The following is a 17,840-nucleotide window of genomic DNA, read 5'->3' as shown; positions in this document are numbered from 1 at the left end:
GCTTCTTCGTACATTAATGCGTCATTAGTAGCTCCTCAAATTCCTTATAAAACAATCCAGTAAATCCGTCTGTGCCTGGAGCTTTACCTTTAGGGAGACTACGTATGGCATCTTTGATTTTTTCCTCTGTGATAGGCTACATAAAATACTCCCTTTGCCCATCTGTGAACCAGTCAATACCAATATCCTACAGATAGTTGTCTGACTCTACCTCTGTGGCCTGTAATCTCGTTGTATACAATTGTTCATAATATTCCATAAAAGCTTTTAAGTGTGGATGGGGTGTCTTGTTGTGTTTCCCCTTGCTCATTCACTATTCGTATTATTTGTGTGGGCACTCTTGTGTTACATAACTTCTGCGCTAGTGTGCATCCAGGTCATCCTCCTTCCCCATATGTGCGTGCTGTATACCTACGTGTGAGGAAGAAGAGCTCTCGGTCCACTAACTCCTGGTAGCCGGTCATCTTCGCTCATATCTTAGCCAGCAAGGTTGACTCTAGTGACTGTTCATACTCTCTCTCCAGCTTTTGGGTGTCCATCTCGAGAATGTGCAGCTGCTGCGGATATCTTTCAGAACGCCTGCTCCCTTACTTACACAAACATCCTGAAGGGTCACCTTGAAGGCTTCCCATAGTGTTCTTGCACTGGACACTGAGCCTGCATTATGCTCAAAGAATTCTATGACTGCCTTCCTTCCCTCAGCTTTAAACACTTGGTCTAGTAGCGCTGCTGATGGAAAGTGCCACGTGAACTGTCAGGGCATGTGTGTGGGCAATAGTAGTTCTAGTCTTATTAGGCGTGATCTGATAGTGTCTTCGGCATGTACTATATAGATTCTGTCCAAGCGCTCACCTACCTGGTCCCTAGCCAATAGTCTATCCTGGACCAGGAGTTGTGATCAAAAGATATAAGTTAAGCCTCAGTGGTGTTTTTATTGGCTTTCTTGTATTTAGGTAGACACCTTGTAAAACAAGGTAGAGCCCAAGTCTTGCTTTGACGTGGCTCTACGGTTAGTTTGCAGGTGAGAGATAAGTTTAGCACTGTTGAGGTAGCGAGTTTCTTGATTCTGCGACCTTGAAGGATCAGGAATATCAATTTTGAGTTAATTTGATTATTAATTAGACACTGTTGCTCTATCTTGATTATTGGTTTTCTTTGTGCTTGTCAACAAATAATTTGATAGTATGTGTTCAGTTTTTGGTATTGCAGTGGTGTCTTTCTGTTGTGAGAATTGTTACAAACATACCTTTAACAAGGTGAAAATCTAACTTATTTCCCTCAGGCCAAGGCAGCGACAACGACAATATCACAGAAGCACCTGGCTGACCACACCGAAGAACACTTGGCCACGGTTCAGCAAAACAGGTAAATGCTAATTGATTTATTCAGGAGGACTAATACTTTTTTCTGCAGACAGTGTCTGTATATATTGGATGTTTGAGTTGGAAGGTGCACCATATACATATCTAAGACATAGAGTGGGGGAAATGAGTAATTGAAAGTCACACATAAAAAGTAAGCAGGGGCTGTCGTTTCTGGATGTGGATTTGCCTTCATAGTTTATTCATGAGAGTTAAAGCACTGCAAGTTTCCTTCTCACCATTCACAAAATGGTGTTTGCTGTCTGTGCTGCTGTAGATCATGTAGTGGACACTTCAGGCATCTAGTGTTGGGCTTGGATTTTGCAAGTTGTTTTTCTTCAAATAGGAGGTTATGGTTTCAAGGTGACTGGTGATACCTCGTCTGGAACCCACAATGTACTAGGACGGAGACTCCACCTCAGATTGTTTTTTTCTTTCTTCGGGTTTGGATGTCTTTTGACTGCTCTGTTATCGCTGGCCAATAAAAAGAAACTTAAACACTGGAGCACCGTGACACCTGGTGTTCAAGGCAGTGAAGGATATAACCAGAACATTAATGCTTCAGGACCAATTGTAGTGACGCTAGTGAGAAAGTGCCATCTTTCTTGCCTTGGTATGCCCCCACTTTTTTCTGAACTGCTGATGTGCTTTGACTGAGTGTGCCCTGGGTTCCTGCCAACTAGGTACCCAGGGCCTGTGTTCCTTCCCTAAAACTGTGTTGAAACTAAAACCCAATTGGCATCTCTGGCCACCTATCAGCCCCTAGTAAATGGTACCCTAGGTACCCAGGGCATGGTGACCAGAGAAAACCCCTGAGGACTGCAGCACTTATTGTGCCACCCTCAGGGGCCCTGTACCCTGACACCCACACTCTGCCTTTGCAGGCTGAGTGACTAAATACAGAACTAAACAAAGAGTCGACATGGCACACATCCCTGTGTGCCATGCCCACAGAACCCACTGCCCTGGCATACTTCAGTCAGCCCTCTAGCTGGGTATCCTATGCCAGAGGTGTGGGTACAGGTGCATGAGCCCTGTGCCCCTACAGTACCTCGGGCCATTCCTGGGCACTGTAAGTGCAATGATGCCATTAAGAGTATATGGTGCTGGGAGGTTGTCATTACGAACTCCACAGCACCATAATGGCTACACTGAAGACTGACAAGTTTGGTACCAAACTTCTCAGCACATTAAACCTGCACTGATGCCAGTGTGGGATTTAATGTAAAATGCACCAGAGGGCATCTTAGATATGCCCCCTGAAAACCTAACCTACAATCCACGTCTGGGCTGAGTGGCTGCAGAGGCTGCCACACAGCAGACATGTTGCTGGACCCCTGGGTGGAGAGCCCCCCGCTCTCCTGGGCCTGCAACAATGCACATCCTGGGCGAAGTGCTAGGTCTCCTCCCCCAGGATGGGCAGGGGGAAGCTTCAAAGGCATGCTGCCTCTGTGAGCTTCTTCAGACCATTTGCTGTACCCAGCAACTGGCCCCCACCAGTCCTGAACCCCACTCTGGCGGGAAGACTGGCGGGAAAAACTACATCAGGAAGGGAGGTGTGCCAGCCTGTGCCAACCCCACCCCTCAGGTGGGGGAGACAAGGTGAATCACGACCCCGGGCTCCGGCTATCTTGAAGATGGGGAGCCCTGCCCAATCACAGCTAGGCTCCTGCCCCCCTCCCACAGGAGAGGAGCAGGCTAGAGGGTGTACCCACCCCAGGACAGGGACCTATTGGTCCCTGCCTTTGCCCTACCTGTAACGCTCCTAAATTCAGTATTTAGGGGCTCCCTGAACCTTCCTTCCGGAGATCCCGTTAAGAAAAGAAGAAAGAAGACCAAGAGGAAGAAGACCCGCCGTGCAGCTGCTAACAACGGGACGACAACAACTGTCTTGGCCCCAGCCCTACCGGCCTGTCGATCCTGGAACCTGCTCCTGCCTAAATCCCGGCGACTCCTGCGGACAGGAACCTTAGGGCACCCAGAGGACCTGCCTGCCTTGACCCTCTTAAAGACTGGGACTCCCACCAGCAGAGGCTCTGCTGCAACAACCCCCCTGGTGCCAGCCAGGAAGCTCTGGACCGGCCCACTCTGCACCCACCAAGCCCCGCCCATGGCCGAGTGATCCAAGACCACGAGGGCGTCCCCCCGGCGACTGGGACCCGAAGTCCAGTGCCCAAACACCCTCCTCGACAAACCAGACGACGCCTGCAGACTCAGAACCAGGGGCCACCCCAACCGCGACCAGCTGAGGGTAAGCTTTTCCGACTCCCAAAGACACCCCTGCACCCGGCGCCCTACAGCCCCCTGTGCCTCCCTTTGGGGTACCTACCTGTGCTCCAAGATCCCAAATTACCTCTCGAAGTGCTGGTCGCCCCTGGAAAGTCTTCGCCCCCGAGCCTGCAGCCTTTGTTCCCTTTTTACCTTTCCCATTGGATAACATTGAGCACCCGACGACTCAAAAGCACCCTGCACCCAGCCGCCCGAGTACCGCTGGCTGTGCCACCTTTGCCCTATCCTGCTTCCCCTTTGCCCTGAGCAAGTGACCAGGAGCCCAGCTCCCACAGCCGCGTGGCCTGCTAGCCAGCAGCCACCAACCGGAGGCCTCCTGTCCCTCATTGGATAACATTGGGCCTAACTACCTCTACATCCGTCTGCCCCTGCGCCGCTGAGGGTGAACCAACTGTACCTACCTGACTCTGGGGGACCCCTGAGTCTATGCCCAGAACCATAACTTCACCAGTCGAGTACTCACCTGGAAACCGGTAACTCACTTACCTGCCATTGGATAACATTGACTGGTTTGACTCGAAAAATCTTTTAAGTGTGAAGTTTTGGAAACTTAAAATATTCATATAAAATCAACCGAATTCCGAAGTACTCACCTGTGATCAGGAGAGAATCTAGTACTGTACCTTGTAGCCCAGTACTGAACCGCAAAGTAATCCTTACTGGGTTTACTAGTAACCTGAATTTTCTCCATAGGAATCCATTGTCTGCTTTTCTATGAAATTTCTTCTGTGTCTACTTTTGAAAACTCAAAATATTCTTTAAAAATCATACGAAATACTGACACAAAATTGCTTACCTGTTTTAAGTTGAGACCCCAGTGTTGGACCCAGAAGCCCAGTACTGGATGACCAAAGTAACAAGATTGTACTTTACCTGCAACCTGAATTTTCTCCCGTTGGATAACATTGCCAGATTTCTGTTGAAAAGTTTTTAAGTGTGAACTTTAAAATAGCTTTATATTCCTGAAAAATCACTGCAATACCTAAAACGTTTTTGCTAAACTGTTTTCAGCTTAGACCCCGGCACTGAATCTAGGAGCCAGTCCTAGAACTACCAAAGTAATCTACAAAGTAATCAACTGTGTTTATATAAGAAAATCCATTGAGCTCAATGCTAAATTGTGTGTAGAATTGTGTTGCCTACTGCAACCCCTGTACCCATTGTGTTTACAAAGTTTATTGCCTTTCTGCAAAGTACTCATCTGAGACCTCTCATATTGAGAACAGTATATTTTGATACCTGTTGGTTCTAGAAATAAAACCACTATATCTTTGATATATAAACAATTGGACTGGAGTTCAATCTTTGAGTGTGTGAAACCTTTTGCTGACTGAGTGTGTACAACAAATGCTTTACACTGTCCTCTGGTACTGCCTTACTGCTCGACCAAGCTACCACTTTAGAGAGTAAGGTCACACCTGGCTTTAACCTCTGTTATACCTCTGGGGTTTGTGGACTCTATACACACTGTACCTTATTCTGGTCCAGTATATATAGAGCCACTTTCTAACAACGGGTGCATGAGGGTGACTCATGGGGTGTGTGTACCGAGAATATACCTTTTAAATTTTACCCCTCGTGTGATGGTGAGCTCCCATGGTCGGACCTGCAATGGGTCTGTGTTACAACAGGAAACCGAGGTGTTGACAAAGATATTTATTAAGAATTATAAATACTATAAGGCCCACACACAGGTGAAAGCCAGATGTGCTGCTCCTGACACAAGTGCATGTAAATCTAAAAGCAAAATTCTATTACATCATATATTTCCGACTCAATCGGGTTTTAGGCATCTACACTCCACAGAATCAGCACTTTTACATATGGCGGAAAGGCTTAAATTTGCCCTGGATGAAGGCAAAAACACAATATTGATTCTGCTAGATTTGTCAGCTGCATTTGACAGCATCTCTCGTGAGATCCTGTTATATCGTGCGCAGCATCTCCCATTTAGTTCTGGCCTGGCTTAAATCATTCTTGACGGGCCGTCATCAAGTAACCACACTTGATCACTATCAATCAGCCATGAAACCATTACGTACAGGTGTTCCGCAGGGCTCTATAGGCTCTACATTAGGCCCAGTGCTGTTCAACATCTACATGCCCCCCCTCCTAAAGCTGATATCCTCATTTAATATTAAAACCACCCCACAGCAGCCCTAATAACCTCCAGATTAGATTACGCCAACAGCCTCTGGGGTTTGTGGACTCTATACACACTGCACCTTATTCTGGTCCAGAATATATGGAGCCACTTTCTCACAACGCTTGCATGAGATTGACTCATGGGGTGTGTGTACAGAGAATATACCTTTTAAATTTGACCCCTCGTGTGATGGTGAGCTCCCATGGTCGGACCTGCAGCAGCCCTAATAACCTCCAGATTAGATTACTGCAACAGCCTTTACGTGGGTGCCAATAAAGGATAAAAAAAGCTTCAGACTGTTCAACATGTGACAGCCCGCCTGGTGCTTAAACTGCCACATCACTCCTCAGCTTTAAAAACACTGCGCACACTACCCATTTACAAAAGAGTGCTTTTAAAGTTATTCGTCATCACTTTCAGAGCTTTCAGGGCCTCAGGACCGGTATACTTAAGAGTCAGATTCACGCCCTATGTTACCACACACCCTCTTGGGTCTTCCTCAGCTAACTTCCTAAAACCTACAACGTTCAGACTTAAAACTAAGGGGGGGGAACATATCATTAACTGTCCTTGGAGTAAAAGCATGGAATATACTCCCCAGTTATCTGCGTGTCATCCCATCATAAGACTGTTTCAAGAAATCTCTTAAAACTTGGATTTTTGGAGCTCAGGACTCTTTGTGCTTTTCGCTTATCTAACCCTCCAGTAATTCAGAGACCACAGCACCATCCTGTACTTCCTGTCTATTCTGCACAGCGCCATACTCCCGCGAAGTGATAGCTGCGCTTTAGAAATAACAAATACAATACAATATATATACGAATACAGGTGTTCCATGATGTTGCATAATAATGTAGACTTAAGCTTTTTGGACACTGAAGTCAGAGATATAAAGACGCTAATGAAGAGCTAACCTCTAAATAAACAAACTCTGGCAATACAATAAATTGCATATGTACTACATCTGCTTTCTTTGCAATATAAATAAAGACACGTACTAATAAAAAACAAATTCCTAAAAACGTTTAGGTAGTTTAATAGACCTGCTTTCGGATATCTGTCTGACTGTGAACCATCTTGAATACGATTGTTGTCATTCCAGTTTGTTTCCTTAAACTCAAATTCTTCTTTTTCATGAGAACAATTTTGAGAAAGAGAAGATATATAAGGATCTTCAGAAACCTCAAAACTAGATTTGAAATCCAGTTTAGCTGAAGTTTGTGATGATTCTGTTCCAACATTGATATTGCAATGAATTCCATTTGTTTACTTCTTGTTCAACACTGTGCCATACATTTTGTTCATTTTCACATTCTCCACTGGTCTTATGCCATGAGAATTTTCTCTTGTCCTGGTTTTAGGCTTCCTACATCGCTTTTACTCAACCATAGCTTGACTCCTAGGTTGACAGCTCCTTTTGACACATCAACAATTTTGAAAGGTGAAGAAAAATTAGATTCTCCTTTCTGTACTTTCACTGTTATTTTTTTATTAATGACCCAATCACAGTTTTCAATTATTTTGTTTTGTTACTGATGTCATGATATTTTTCCGTTAACTTTTGTCTCTCTGTTATTTTTTGCTGCTCTTTAATATGTCTATCATCAATTCCATTGCATTTAGACATTTCCTTGTACCAATTTTCAAACTTAGGCTTGGGAACACTGTTACACTTTCTTCCTCCCATTAGGTAAAATGGTGTAGAATTAGTAGTATCATTGGTGGTATTATTATAACTATTGACTTTTTCTCATATATATTCTTTGACTGGCAAATGAGATGCAATGGCTAACTGTACTACTTCTTTTCAAAAATCTGTTAACCTGTTCCACCTGTTTATTAGAAGATGGACTATACAAATGAGTTTTTACCTGTCTTATTTGTAGTGTTTCTAAAACAATTATCATTTTTGTAGATATCATTTGAGCACCATAGTGTAAACTAAAATTTTGGGTTGACCTTCTATTGCAAATATTTTTTTCAAGAATTCAATAATGACTTCTGTAGTAATGTTTGAGATACATTCATAATGAAGCCACTTTGTATAAGAATCCTTCAAGACTACTAAATATCTACAGCTCCTGTCTAAAATGTTGAATGGACCTGAAAAGTCAATAGCAATTTTTAACCATGGACCATCAGGAATTTCAACTAATTGCATTTCATTCTTACTTATCTTCAAGTGTTTATCTCCTTTTAAACACTCTACACTCTGCACATTTATCAACATGCAAATTCACATCAGCAATAATCCCTGCCCACCAATAATAATTTTGCCAATTATTTTTGTGGCAGTAGAACCATGGTGACTTCTGTGAGCCAAACTGATAAGTTTTTTCCTTAGTTGAAAAGGTGGTATAAATAAATCCTGTCTCATTAATTAACCATTTTATACAGTTAATTTGTCTGACACCTGTTGATAACATCTATTTCTTGGTTTAAATTCCTTATTGGTTGCCATTTACTGTTAACATATTATTTAACCTTAAGTAAGGTGCGGTCTTTTTTTGTGTTTCCATCCATTCACTTTCTGAATAGCTCCCTCACTTAGTATAGTGGCATCTACATGTGCTACAACACAGTCCATGTCTTTTAAACTCACTTCTTCATTTTCATTTACTGGTATTCTTGATAAACAGCCAGCTCGACAATTTAAACCTCCTGGAATATGTCTAATTTTAAAAATTAAATTCTTGCAACTTTGCAATTAGTCTCACTAATCTAGATGAAGCTTTACCATTGCCTCGTCCACACCCATTCATCATATAAACCAGTGGTTTATGATCTGTAATAATTTCAGATTCTTTTCCCCACAAATACATTTTTTGTTTTTCTACTGCCCAGACACATGCTAGTGTCTCGCGTTCAATTGTGCTGTAAAAGGTTTCAGCATTTTTTAGTCTTCTTGGAATGTACATAATGGTGTACTCTTCCTCTTCTTTTTTTTTTTTTTTTACTGAAAACTGCTCCAATGCCTACTGCACTAGCATCAACAGTAATTATGTTTTTTCTATTTGCATTATAGGGATACAGTTCTGGAGCTTCAGCAATTGCTTTCTTAGTTACTTCAAATGCACAATCCTGTTCTTTACTCCACTCAAATGTTACTCCTTTTCGTAAAAGTTTGCGCAATGGTTCTATCCTATCTGTATATCCTTAAATAAATCGAGAATAATGCTCACTAAGAACCATTAATGATTTTAATGTTTCTTTGCCACTAGGCCTAGGGTCTTCTCTTATAGCTTTCACTAAATCATGTTTGGTTTTATTCCATCTGCAGTAAATTGGTGTCCCAAATATTCTATGCTGTTTTGTAAAAGTTTACATTTCTTTTTTGCCACTGTCATACCTTTCTTTAAGTATGAACAAAACAGAATTTAATGTTTTGTTGTGTTCTTTTTCAGTTCCAGTATGTACAAAAATGTAATCTTTAAATTTTTCTACTCCTTTGAAAATTATGTCCATTTATTTTTGAAAAAGACTAGCAGTGGAGGCTAGTCCAAAAGGTCATCTTATATACCTGTAAGCTCCAAAAGGAGTTACAAATGTTGTTAAATCTTTTTGATTCCTCAGCTAATCTGATTTGGTGATATGCTGATTTGAAATCAATCAATGAGAAATACTTAGATCCTGAAGTTGAAGCCAAAATCTCTTGTATGTTTGGTAATGGATGACAATCCACAACAATATTTTTAATTAGAGCTCTCAAGTCAACACACAATCTAATATCGCCTGTTTTATTTTCAGTGACCACAATGGCAAAAACACATTCAGATGAGTCTGAGGGCTCAATGACACCTTCCTCACAAAGTTTTGCTAGTAATTTATTTAGTTCTTCCTCATTGAAAGGGGAACTGGTCAAACTCTGTGTGGTATTGGAATTGCGCCTTCTTTTAACTTGATTTAGTGTTCGAACCCTTTAACCTGTGTATTCCAGGAATACATATTTGTTGTTGCTTAAAACAAAATCTAAAGTTGGGTATTCACTCGATACTCTAATGCAATCAATATAGTTTTCATCTAATACGGTAGGCTCAGCAGAACCTGGTTTTTAAATAACTCTAAGTTTTACTAAATCTTTCCATCCTCCAATATTGCGACCTCTCTCAGCCACATAGATTTTTGTTTGTATGGTTCTTCCTTTGAAATTAAGAGTATCTTCAAAAAACCGAACCATATCAATGTCAAAATTCCCAAATGCTTTGGGATTTACATCAGTATCTTGAAGTACCACCTCTTTCCATGAATTATAAAATGATATGTCTGATATAATTGTTATGCGTGAACCAGAATCTGCCCTGACCTGTAGTTCTATTTGTCCTATATGTACATTTCCCAATGGTGCTCTTATTTTACCTTCTCGTGCATCCACAGTTAACACTATGTTTGAAGATATTTCTTCATCAAACTCTTCAATAGAATTAATCTTCACCTTAGTATTATAACTACTCTTTGTGGTTTTATAAGATGAGAATCTGCTAAGTGATTTTTTTAACCACACCTGTAACACATGCAAGTTTTACCTTCATTATTCTTTCCACTTTTGTTTCTCTAATTAGGCTTTTGTTCGAACTTCTTCCTTTCCTGTAATGCAAAAACATTAGTAGTATGCAAACTTTCATTGGATATTACTTTAGAATTCCCTTTGCAATGTCTATCACTTCCTATAAAGTCTGATTTCAACTTGCTAATAACCGTTCCTGTATCTTTGAATAACAATGAAATACAAATTGGTCTCTGATATAAATATCCATCATCTCGTTGAATTCGCAACTTGTCGTAAGAACTGTTAGTGCTGCAATGCATTCCTCTATGTTTTCACTTTCAGATTGTTTTTGCATGGCAGATTTGTGTCTCCCTACCATAATGTTTGGTTCCTCTAAAAATCGCTTTTCCATGCGCTTGACGGGCTCCTGATATTCATTCATTGGTATAAACTGACCAGGTGCATTTTCAAATTCTGGCAAACTGTCAAAGATTTCTTGGCCAGCATTGCCCAGCAACCCAAACATTATTGTTTTTTTTCTTTCAGCTTTATATTCTTTGCCATCTATCGCTATTAAATAATTTTCAAACGCTCTATGTACATTTTTTCAGCGCATGGGTGATTTCCCAGGTTCATTCAAAAAATATGCTGGTACACAAATAGCGTTGCTCTGTGCCATGGAGCTTGCTTTATTACATTATTTTGTGCTGTTACTGTTAAAATATCCTTTTTATTATTCTTTTTAGATTTGGCAGAGTTATTACATCTTATATTATAATCCCTTTTTTCCCCCCAAAAAGTCTTAACATAAATTATTCCGATTCTTCCACGGCTAACTCCTGTTATACATTTGAATTGGCAGCTGCACAACAGGGTTAATTTTGTGTTTTTTTTCCTTACTGTTGCGTTAGTTAGTAATCAAAGAAATGTTTGTCATCTTCACGATGAGACAAATATGCGTGTACGAGCTCCTTCAGTATGTTTCAATAATGAAGTTAAGATGACGGCATGTCGATGCGTTTCAGACATGAGACGTGACTATGGTGTCCCTTCCGGAACACTTCTTGGTTGGACGAGGATGCGTAGGACCGTAGCAACGTCACAGAGCTATGCACGCACACGAAGACGAGCTGAAGAGCTGCGTAGCGAGCCACCAGCGGTTGTTTCAGTTAACAGTACAGTTTTGATCTAGGCTTTTTGTTTTTTATAATACAAGCAAAACCAGATTATACGTTTTCAGTTTCGCAGGCGCTTGGAGTCAGTACCGAAGTTCTTCCTTTCCCTTATGTTGTTGCACTCTGGACGTCCTTGAAATTTGTAAAAGTTTTGCTGTCTCTGAAATTTTGTCCTAAATATGGCTCGTAATTTTGCTGTGGGCCTTCCTTATTTAAATCGTCACCAATTTGTTACGACAGGAAACCGAGGTGTTGAGAGATATTTCTTAAGAGTAATAAATACCAAAAAGGCCCACACGCAGGTGAAAGCCAGACGGCGTGCTCCTGACACAAGGGCATGCAAGTCTAAAAGCAACATTCCATTACATCATATAAATACGAATACAGGTGTTTCCTTGGTGTTACATCTTAATGTAGACTTAAGTTTATTGAAGTCAGAGATATAAAGACACTAATGAAGAGCTAACCTCTAAATGAACAAAGTTTGTCAATACAATAAATGGATACAACCGTCTGTAACCTGTGTCTCCCGAGGGACCACGACCAAAGCATCTCCTCTTATGTAGCACCTTTCATTTTAAGAAAACTATTTGGCAACGAAGGGACAGAAAGTGGATATACTATGTAAAGATGCAGCACCAGGACTACACCAATCCACCTCTATCACAGCTATCAAGGATATTGAAGGAGACTACTCCTGTGATGAAGGGGATAAGATCATATTGTGGAACGGGCCCATGTTCTCCATGAATCCTACTCCGGAGGTCAGGAATCTCCATAGGTCTCCACAAGACCTGTGCCCTGGAGAAGGACTACACCTTTGTTTTCAGGCATCCGCTCCGAGGACTGAGCACAACATCCTTGGAGTTGAGTGGGCACCGATGATCATCCCTCCAGGGATCTAACTCAAAAACGACCCCGGCCATATGGCAAGGAAGGCCCTGAGATCACAATACATTGATCAGTATCCTTCATAGAAGGCGATGCAGTTGGCTCCACCCACTGCGGTTGAGATCTTTCTAATCTTTAAGACACCTTTGACACTGGAACATTCTTGATAGGGAGGCACTGAGCTTTGAAGCAGAGAAGAAACCTACCAGTCTTCAGGATTGTGGTCAACGCCAAGCACAACATTCACTCTGACTGTATCACACCCTCAAGAAGATGAAGGGCAGAAACCTGGCACTAGACCGAGAATACTAAACATAGACCATGTCACTTGGCATGTTGCTGTCCGAGACTTGGGACGACTCCTGGTGGACGACCACACTAGCAACTGCTCCAACGCCCACCGACCACGCACGCAAACTAGTGGGTCATCCTCGACTCAACCCTCTCCATGACGAAGCAGGTCAACACCGCCTCTTCCTCCTGTTTCAACACCCTCCGCCGGATCTACAAATGGATCCCCACCGAAACGAGAAGGACAGTCACCCAGGCCCTCGTCAGCAGCAGACTGGACTACGGAAACACCCTTTACGCAGGAACCTCGGCCAAACTCCTTAACCGGCTCCAACGCATCCAAAACTCCTCTGCACGCCTGATCCTTGACATCCCTCGTCACAGCCACATCACACCCCACCTGAGAGACCTGCACTGGCTCCCCGTCAACAAGAGGATAACCTTCAAGCTCCTCACCTACGCACACAAGGCACTCCACAACACCGGACCAGCGTACCTCAACAGCCGACTCCGCCTCTACACCCGCCAGCTCCGCTCCGCCGACCACGTCCTCGCCACTGTCACCCGTATCTGTAGAGTGACCGCCAGCGGCAGATAATTCTCCCATCTCGCCACCAAGACATGGAACACCCTCCCCATCCGCCTACGGCAGACCCAAGTCCTACTGACCTTCAGAGAACTCCTCAAGACCTGGCACTTCGGACAGTAGCAGCACTCCCCCCTCCCCTCAGCACCTTGAGAACCTCACGGGTAAGTGCTGCGCCTTACAAATGATTGATTGATTGACTTCCTCCACCACACTGTCACCCCACAAGAAATGGAAGCTCACCTATGAGGATGCTAGTGGAGAGGAGCGTTGAGTCTTTCCCACCCCTAAAAGGAGAAGTCCGACACCATCCCGCCACCCCCACCAAGCTGTACCCATTACTCTCTCTACACTCGGACACTGATCAAGACATTTGCACAGATCCACTGCTCCTGTACCACGACACAGGGCCAGCAGAGCAACAAGAAGACATCTGGCATGATTACAGGGCTGAGATGACTTCTCTTTAGAACCATACTCTGTTAGGGCTTCTCCACCAGATTTCACCTCTGCTTATCGCGCTGTAATCATCAGTGACACTGCGCAATATAACATGGCTAGGAATATAGAAATGGAGGGTGAGGACTGCCTTTTTAGATAGGTTTTCGAAGCTCAACTGCACTATGCAGTGCCTGTACATGCTCAGATAAACCTGTTCAGTGACCCTATACAAACAAGAGTGGTTGTTCCAAAAGTCAAGAAAAAGGTTCATGCCCACACCGTAAGACCCACCGTTTAGCCAGACATGTACCACCAGACTCTCTAGTCTATAGTAATATAATAAAGAGAGAGCCCAAACCTTTGAGGCGGGTAATCTCAGGAACCACAGCACCAATCACAACACCCAATACAGCGTTGGAAAGGGCAGTTGCAGCAAAAGGATATAGGCTATGCAGACCCCCACCATATACATTTAAAAGGTAAAAGAACCGTGCCAGCAAAGTAGTCCCTTGTGGGCGTGTCTACGTTGTGCTGTGGGCGTGTGCTGGGGGCGTGACAAACGCTGGGGGCGTGTGGTACGTTCCGCCCTTCATGCCATGTCTCATATCGTGTGCTGGGCGCGTGTGCGGGGCGCGGGATTTCGGAAAAAAAAGCGAGCTTTGTGCCCAATATTTCATTGTTTTTTCTTCCCAGGTTCTGTACATTCCAGCTCCGGGTGTCCACCCTGCTCCCTTTAAATACCCCTGCACCCCATAATCATAACCCACCCATACTCCTTAAAATACCCCAACACCCTTAAACACTAACCTATCTTAACCCTATAAATATACCCTCTACCCCAAAACCCAAACTTCTCCCTAAACCCTAAAAATACCCCTTTACCCCCAAACCTAGCCCTGAACCCTATAAATACCCCTGTACCTCAAAACCCAAACCTACCCCTGAACCCTAAAAATACCCCTGTACCCCAAAACCCAAACCTAGCCATGAACCATAAAAATAACCCTGTACCCCAAAACCCAAACCTACCCCTGAACCTTAAAATACCCCTATACCCCAAAACCCAAACCTAGCCCTGGACCCTAAAAATACCCCTGTACCCCAAAACCCATACCTATCCCTAAACCCTAAAACTACCCCTGTACACCATAACCCAAAACTATATCTGAACCCTTAAAATACCCAAACACCCCAAAACATATACCTCAGTACCCCAAAACATATACCCCTATACCCATACTTACCTTAAAAAAAACAACATGCTTTTACCTTTCATGCATTTACAACGAATTTCGTTGTAAATGTATGCGTGGTAAAAGCATATAAAATGTAATGCCATGCGTTATAATGGCATTGCGGAGTCATGGTACTTTCGTAAGGAAAGTATGCGGAGTGATGGTATGCGGAAAGAAAGTTGCAGAATAATGGGTGTTTACCCTCCCACGGTAAGTACATTGTTGGCACGGCGGCCCACATCTCCAGCAACATACTCATATTTTTTCACCACCGATTTGAAAAATGCACAGGTCTCTCTCATTGATGGCCAGCACCGACATACACTTTCAGACACACCTCCCGCCACAAGTTCTAGAATTGCGAACTTTTGAGCTGGGGAGCTACGTTCGAATCTCGGCATCAGCTCAACTTCCTGTGATTCCAGGCAAATCGCTTTGTCTCCCCGTGCCTACCACAAATGAATGTGTTCTTCTGTAATGTAAATTGTGCTCATGCCATGTTGTCGAGTTCGTGCTATATAATATTGCAAGGAAAAATAAAGTAGGGAAACTAGAGTTCACACACTACTGAACGCGCACTCTTAAGTGCATCAGCAGTGCACTGTGAATCGGAGCGTTTGACAGGCCTGTCACAGATAAGAAATGCTATCAAAACGAAATCCTACAAAACAATCTACTACTGGCTGGCAGCAATTCATACCCGGACAACGTCGGGACGGGCTGCTAGTTATTCATACAACTAGGATACTCCACCTCCAGACAAGGAAAGTAAGAAGATCGATGTGAAGGGAAACGACTGGCTTTGCTAGTCTCTACACAATGGTTCATTGTTAACGCCATAGAATATCTTGCCAGGTATGACTTATCACATGGAGGAAATGGAACGCATGGTCAAGCATCTCCCAGGGGAAGCTAGGAACAGGTCAAAGGAGAGGGAATAATAATCACCATTGCAAGCATTCTTGTTAATGCATTCATGGAGGGATTAAGAGAGTAATCTTAGCAAGACTGCCACAAATCCTGCTATGGGACATCATGATTGTCCTTACAAGGCTCATATAACCCCCATTCAAGCCTCTTTATTATTGTCTCCTTCAATTTATCTCAAGGATGGTAGCTTTCCTCGTGGCTGCCACGCCCCATAAGAGAAGCTGTGAAATCCAAAGTTTACCAGTGGGGAACCCCTTATGCAGGGCCATACATTTTGAGTATATCCTTCAAACTCACCCTCTTTTCTTGCCAAAAGTAGGCTGGCCATTTCCTATCAACTAACCCAATTGGCTTACCCTGATTTAGTTTTTTCAATCGCCACAGTGAGCTGCAATAAAAGGAGCACCTACTTCAGCTGTTAGAAGAGCCGTGATATACTATATGGACAGTACCTAACCCATCAAGAAAACCAAACGTTTGCACATCCTCACCTTAGAAAAAAAATGTTTTTCAGCTGGGCTAACCAGGTGGATTGTTTAATGTATCTAAAATTGCTATTCCAATATCAAATTCATACTATGTCTGTATCAAATTAATACAATAGGGCTACACAATAAATAGGGCTACACAATAAATCCCCCTCCCCCCCCCGAGACTGGATAAAGACTTAAATTAATCAAACAAGAATGTCCTGTAGAAGTAATTCACATGCAATATTGTTTTAGTTTTTTTAATCGATCTATGTGATGGGTATCAAATGAACCCAACCACTAACAATCCTGAAATAACTTCACCGAATGAATCCATATAAAAAGGCATTCTTTAAGAAGATTATAACAAATATATTTATACAATATAGAAGATGATTCAATTTGATATATACAATGTACACACACATATATATCACACTTCACTAAATGATCGTGAAGGATCATAAAAGCACAACTGTCACCTAATAATCACAGGATAAGAATCACAATTCATTGAATAGTGATCATTGGCAACAGTAAATCTACCCAACCAATACATGACTCTTAAACCATAATTCCTTCAGAGATGTAGGTCAATTCAAATTAGGGGTGTTTAAATACTGGTCAGAGTGGATGCGTCGTTTATGTTTTGGTCTCTTAGAGTGAAAAAGCCTGCAAGATCATCTTCAGGAAGAAGTGTGAAAGAGTGCCAACAAGTCCAACCTGGTCCCAATTTCAGGGAATGAATAAAGTAACAGGAACAAAATAATCAATCAATCTGGAAATTCAAAAGTCTCACAGTCACATCCTCAATGTCTAGAGTCAATCAACAGAGCTCAGTGGATCAGACCAGCAGCAGGTACCGGGAACAGGAATAAATCAACTGTACCTAGAGCTTATTCCCTGTGTAAAAAAGGTGCCACAATGGACTTCTTGTGTAATGTCCCTCTTTCAAACCTATGTGAATCTGCTACATTGTCCTCTTTTCAGACTTTCACTATGTATTACTTTGTGGATATTCAAGCCTGACTCGAGGAACAAGTCATACTAAGTGTACTAAAAACCCTGGCCTATAAATCAACCAATCACATGTTTGTTAAGCGCTACTACTTACCCATGAGGGTCTCAAGGTGCTAGGGAAGGGGGTTTTCGCAGGTTGCAGTCCATCAAGCAGGGGGTCTGTCGAAGAGCCAGGTTTTGAGGTTTCTAGTGAAGATGGGGAGTGATGTTGTCTGCCTGAGGTGGAGAGGGAGGGCGTTCCAGGCTCTGGCCGCGAGGAAGGGGACCGAGCGGCCTCCTGATCGATCTTTCTGGTGCGGGTGACCACGGCGTAGGAGAGCTGGGCTGATCGTAGGGTCCTTTTGAGCGCGTGGAATTTGGAGTTGGCTATTCAGGTATGCTGGTCATACCTGAACGTATCACGTATACGTATCACACCTCTGCTTGCAAGACACCACATTAAGGATTGGGTAATGCTCTGCACTTTAAGCACAGCATGTGATCCACAGCAGCATATGCTGGAAACAGAATACATTACTT

At 43.0% G+C, this 17,840-nt stretch overlaps 1 protein-coding gene across 2 annotated transcripts in view; it reads left to right on the top strand.

Moving 5' to 3' along the window:
* TCF25 (TCF25 ribosome quality control complex subunit) overlaps window positions 1-17,840 on the top strand; it is a 486,799-nt gene that overhangs the window by 99,645 nt on the left and 369,314 nt on the right. For both annotated transcript variants that reach the window (XM_086945785.1, XM_086945784.1), the window contains exon 6: window positions 1,283-1,365. In XM_086945785.1, the coding sequence (XP_086801911.1) occupies window positions 1,283-1,365 (83 nt within the window). The remainder of the gene's footprint in view (window positions 1-1,282; window positions 1,366-17,840) is intronic.

This window comes from Lissotriton vulgaris, chromosome 12 (genome assembly GCF_964263255.1).
Source record: "Lissotriton vulgaris chromosome 12, aLisVul1.2, whole genome shotgun sequence".
Taxonomy (NCBI): Eukaryota; Metazoa; Chordata; class Amphibia; order Caudata; family Salamandridae; genus Lissotriton; species Lissotriton vulgaris.
Note: the sequence above shows the minus strand (reverse complement) of the source record. Positions and strands in the feature narration are given on the sequence as shown.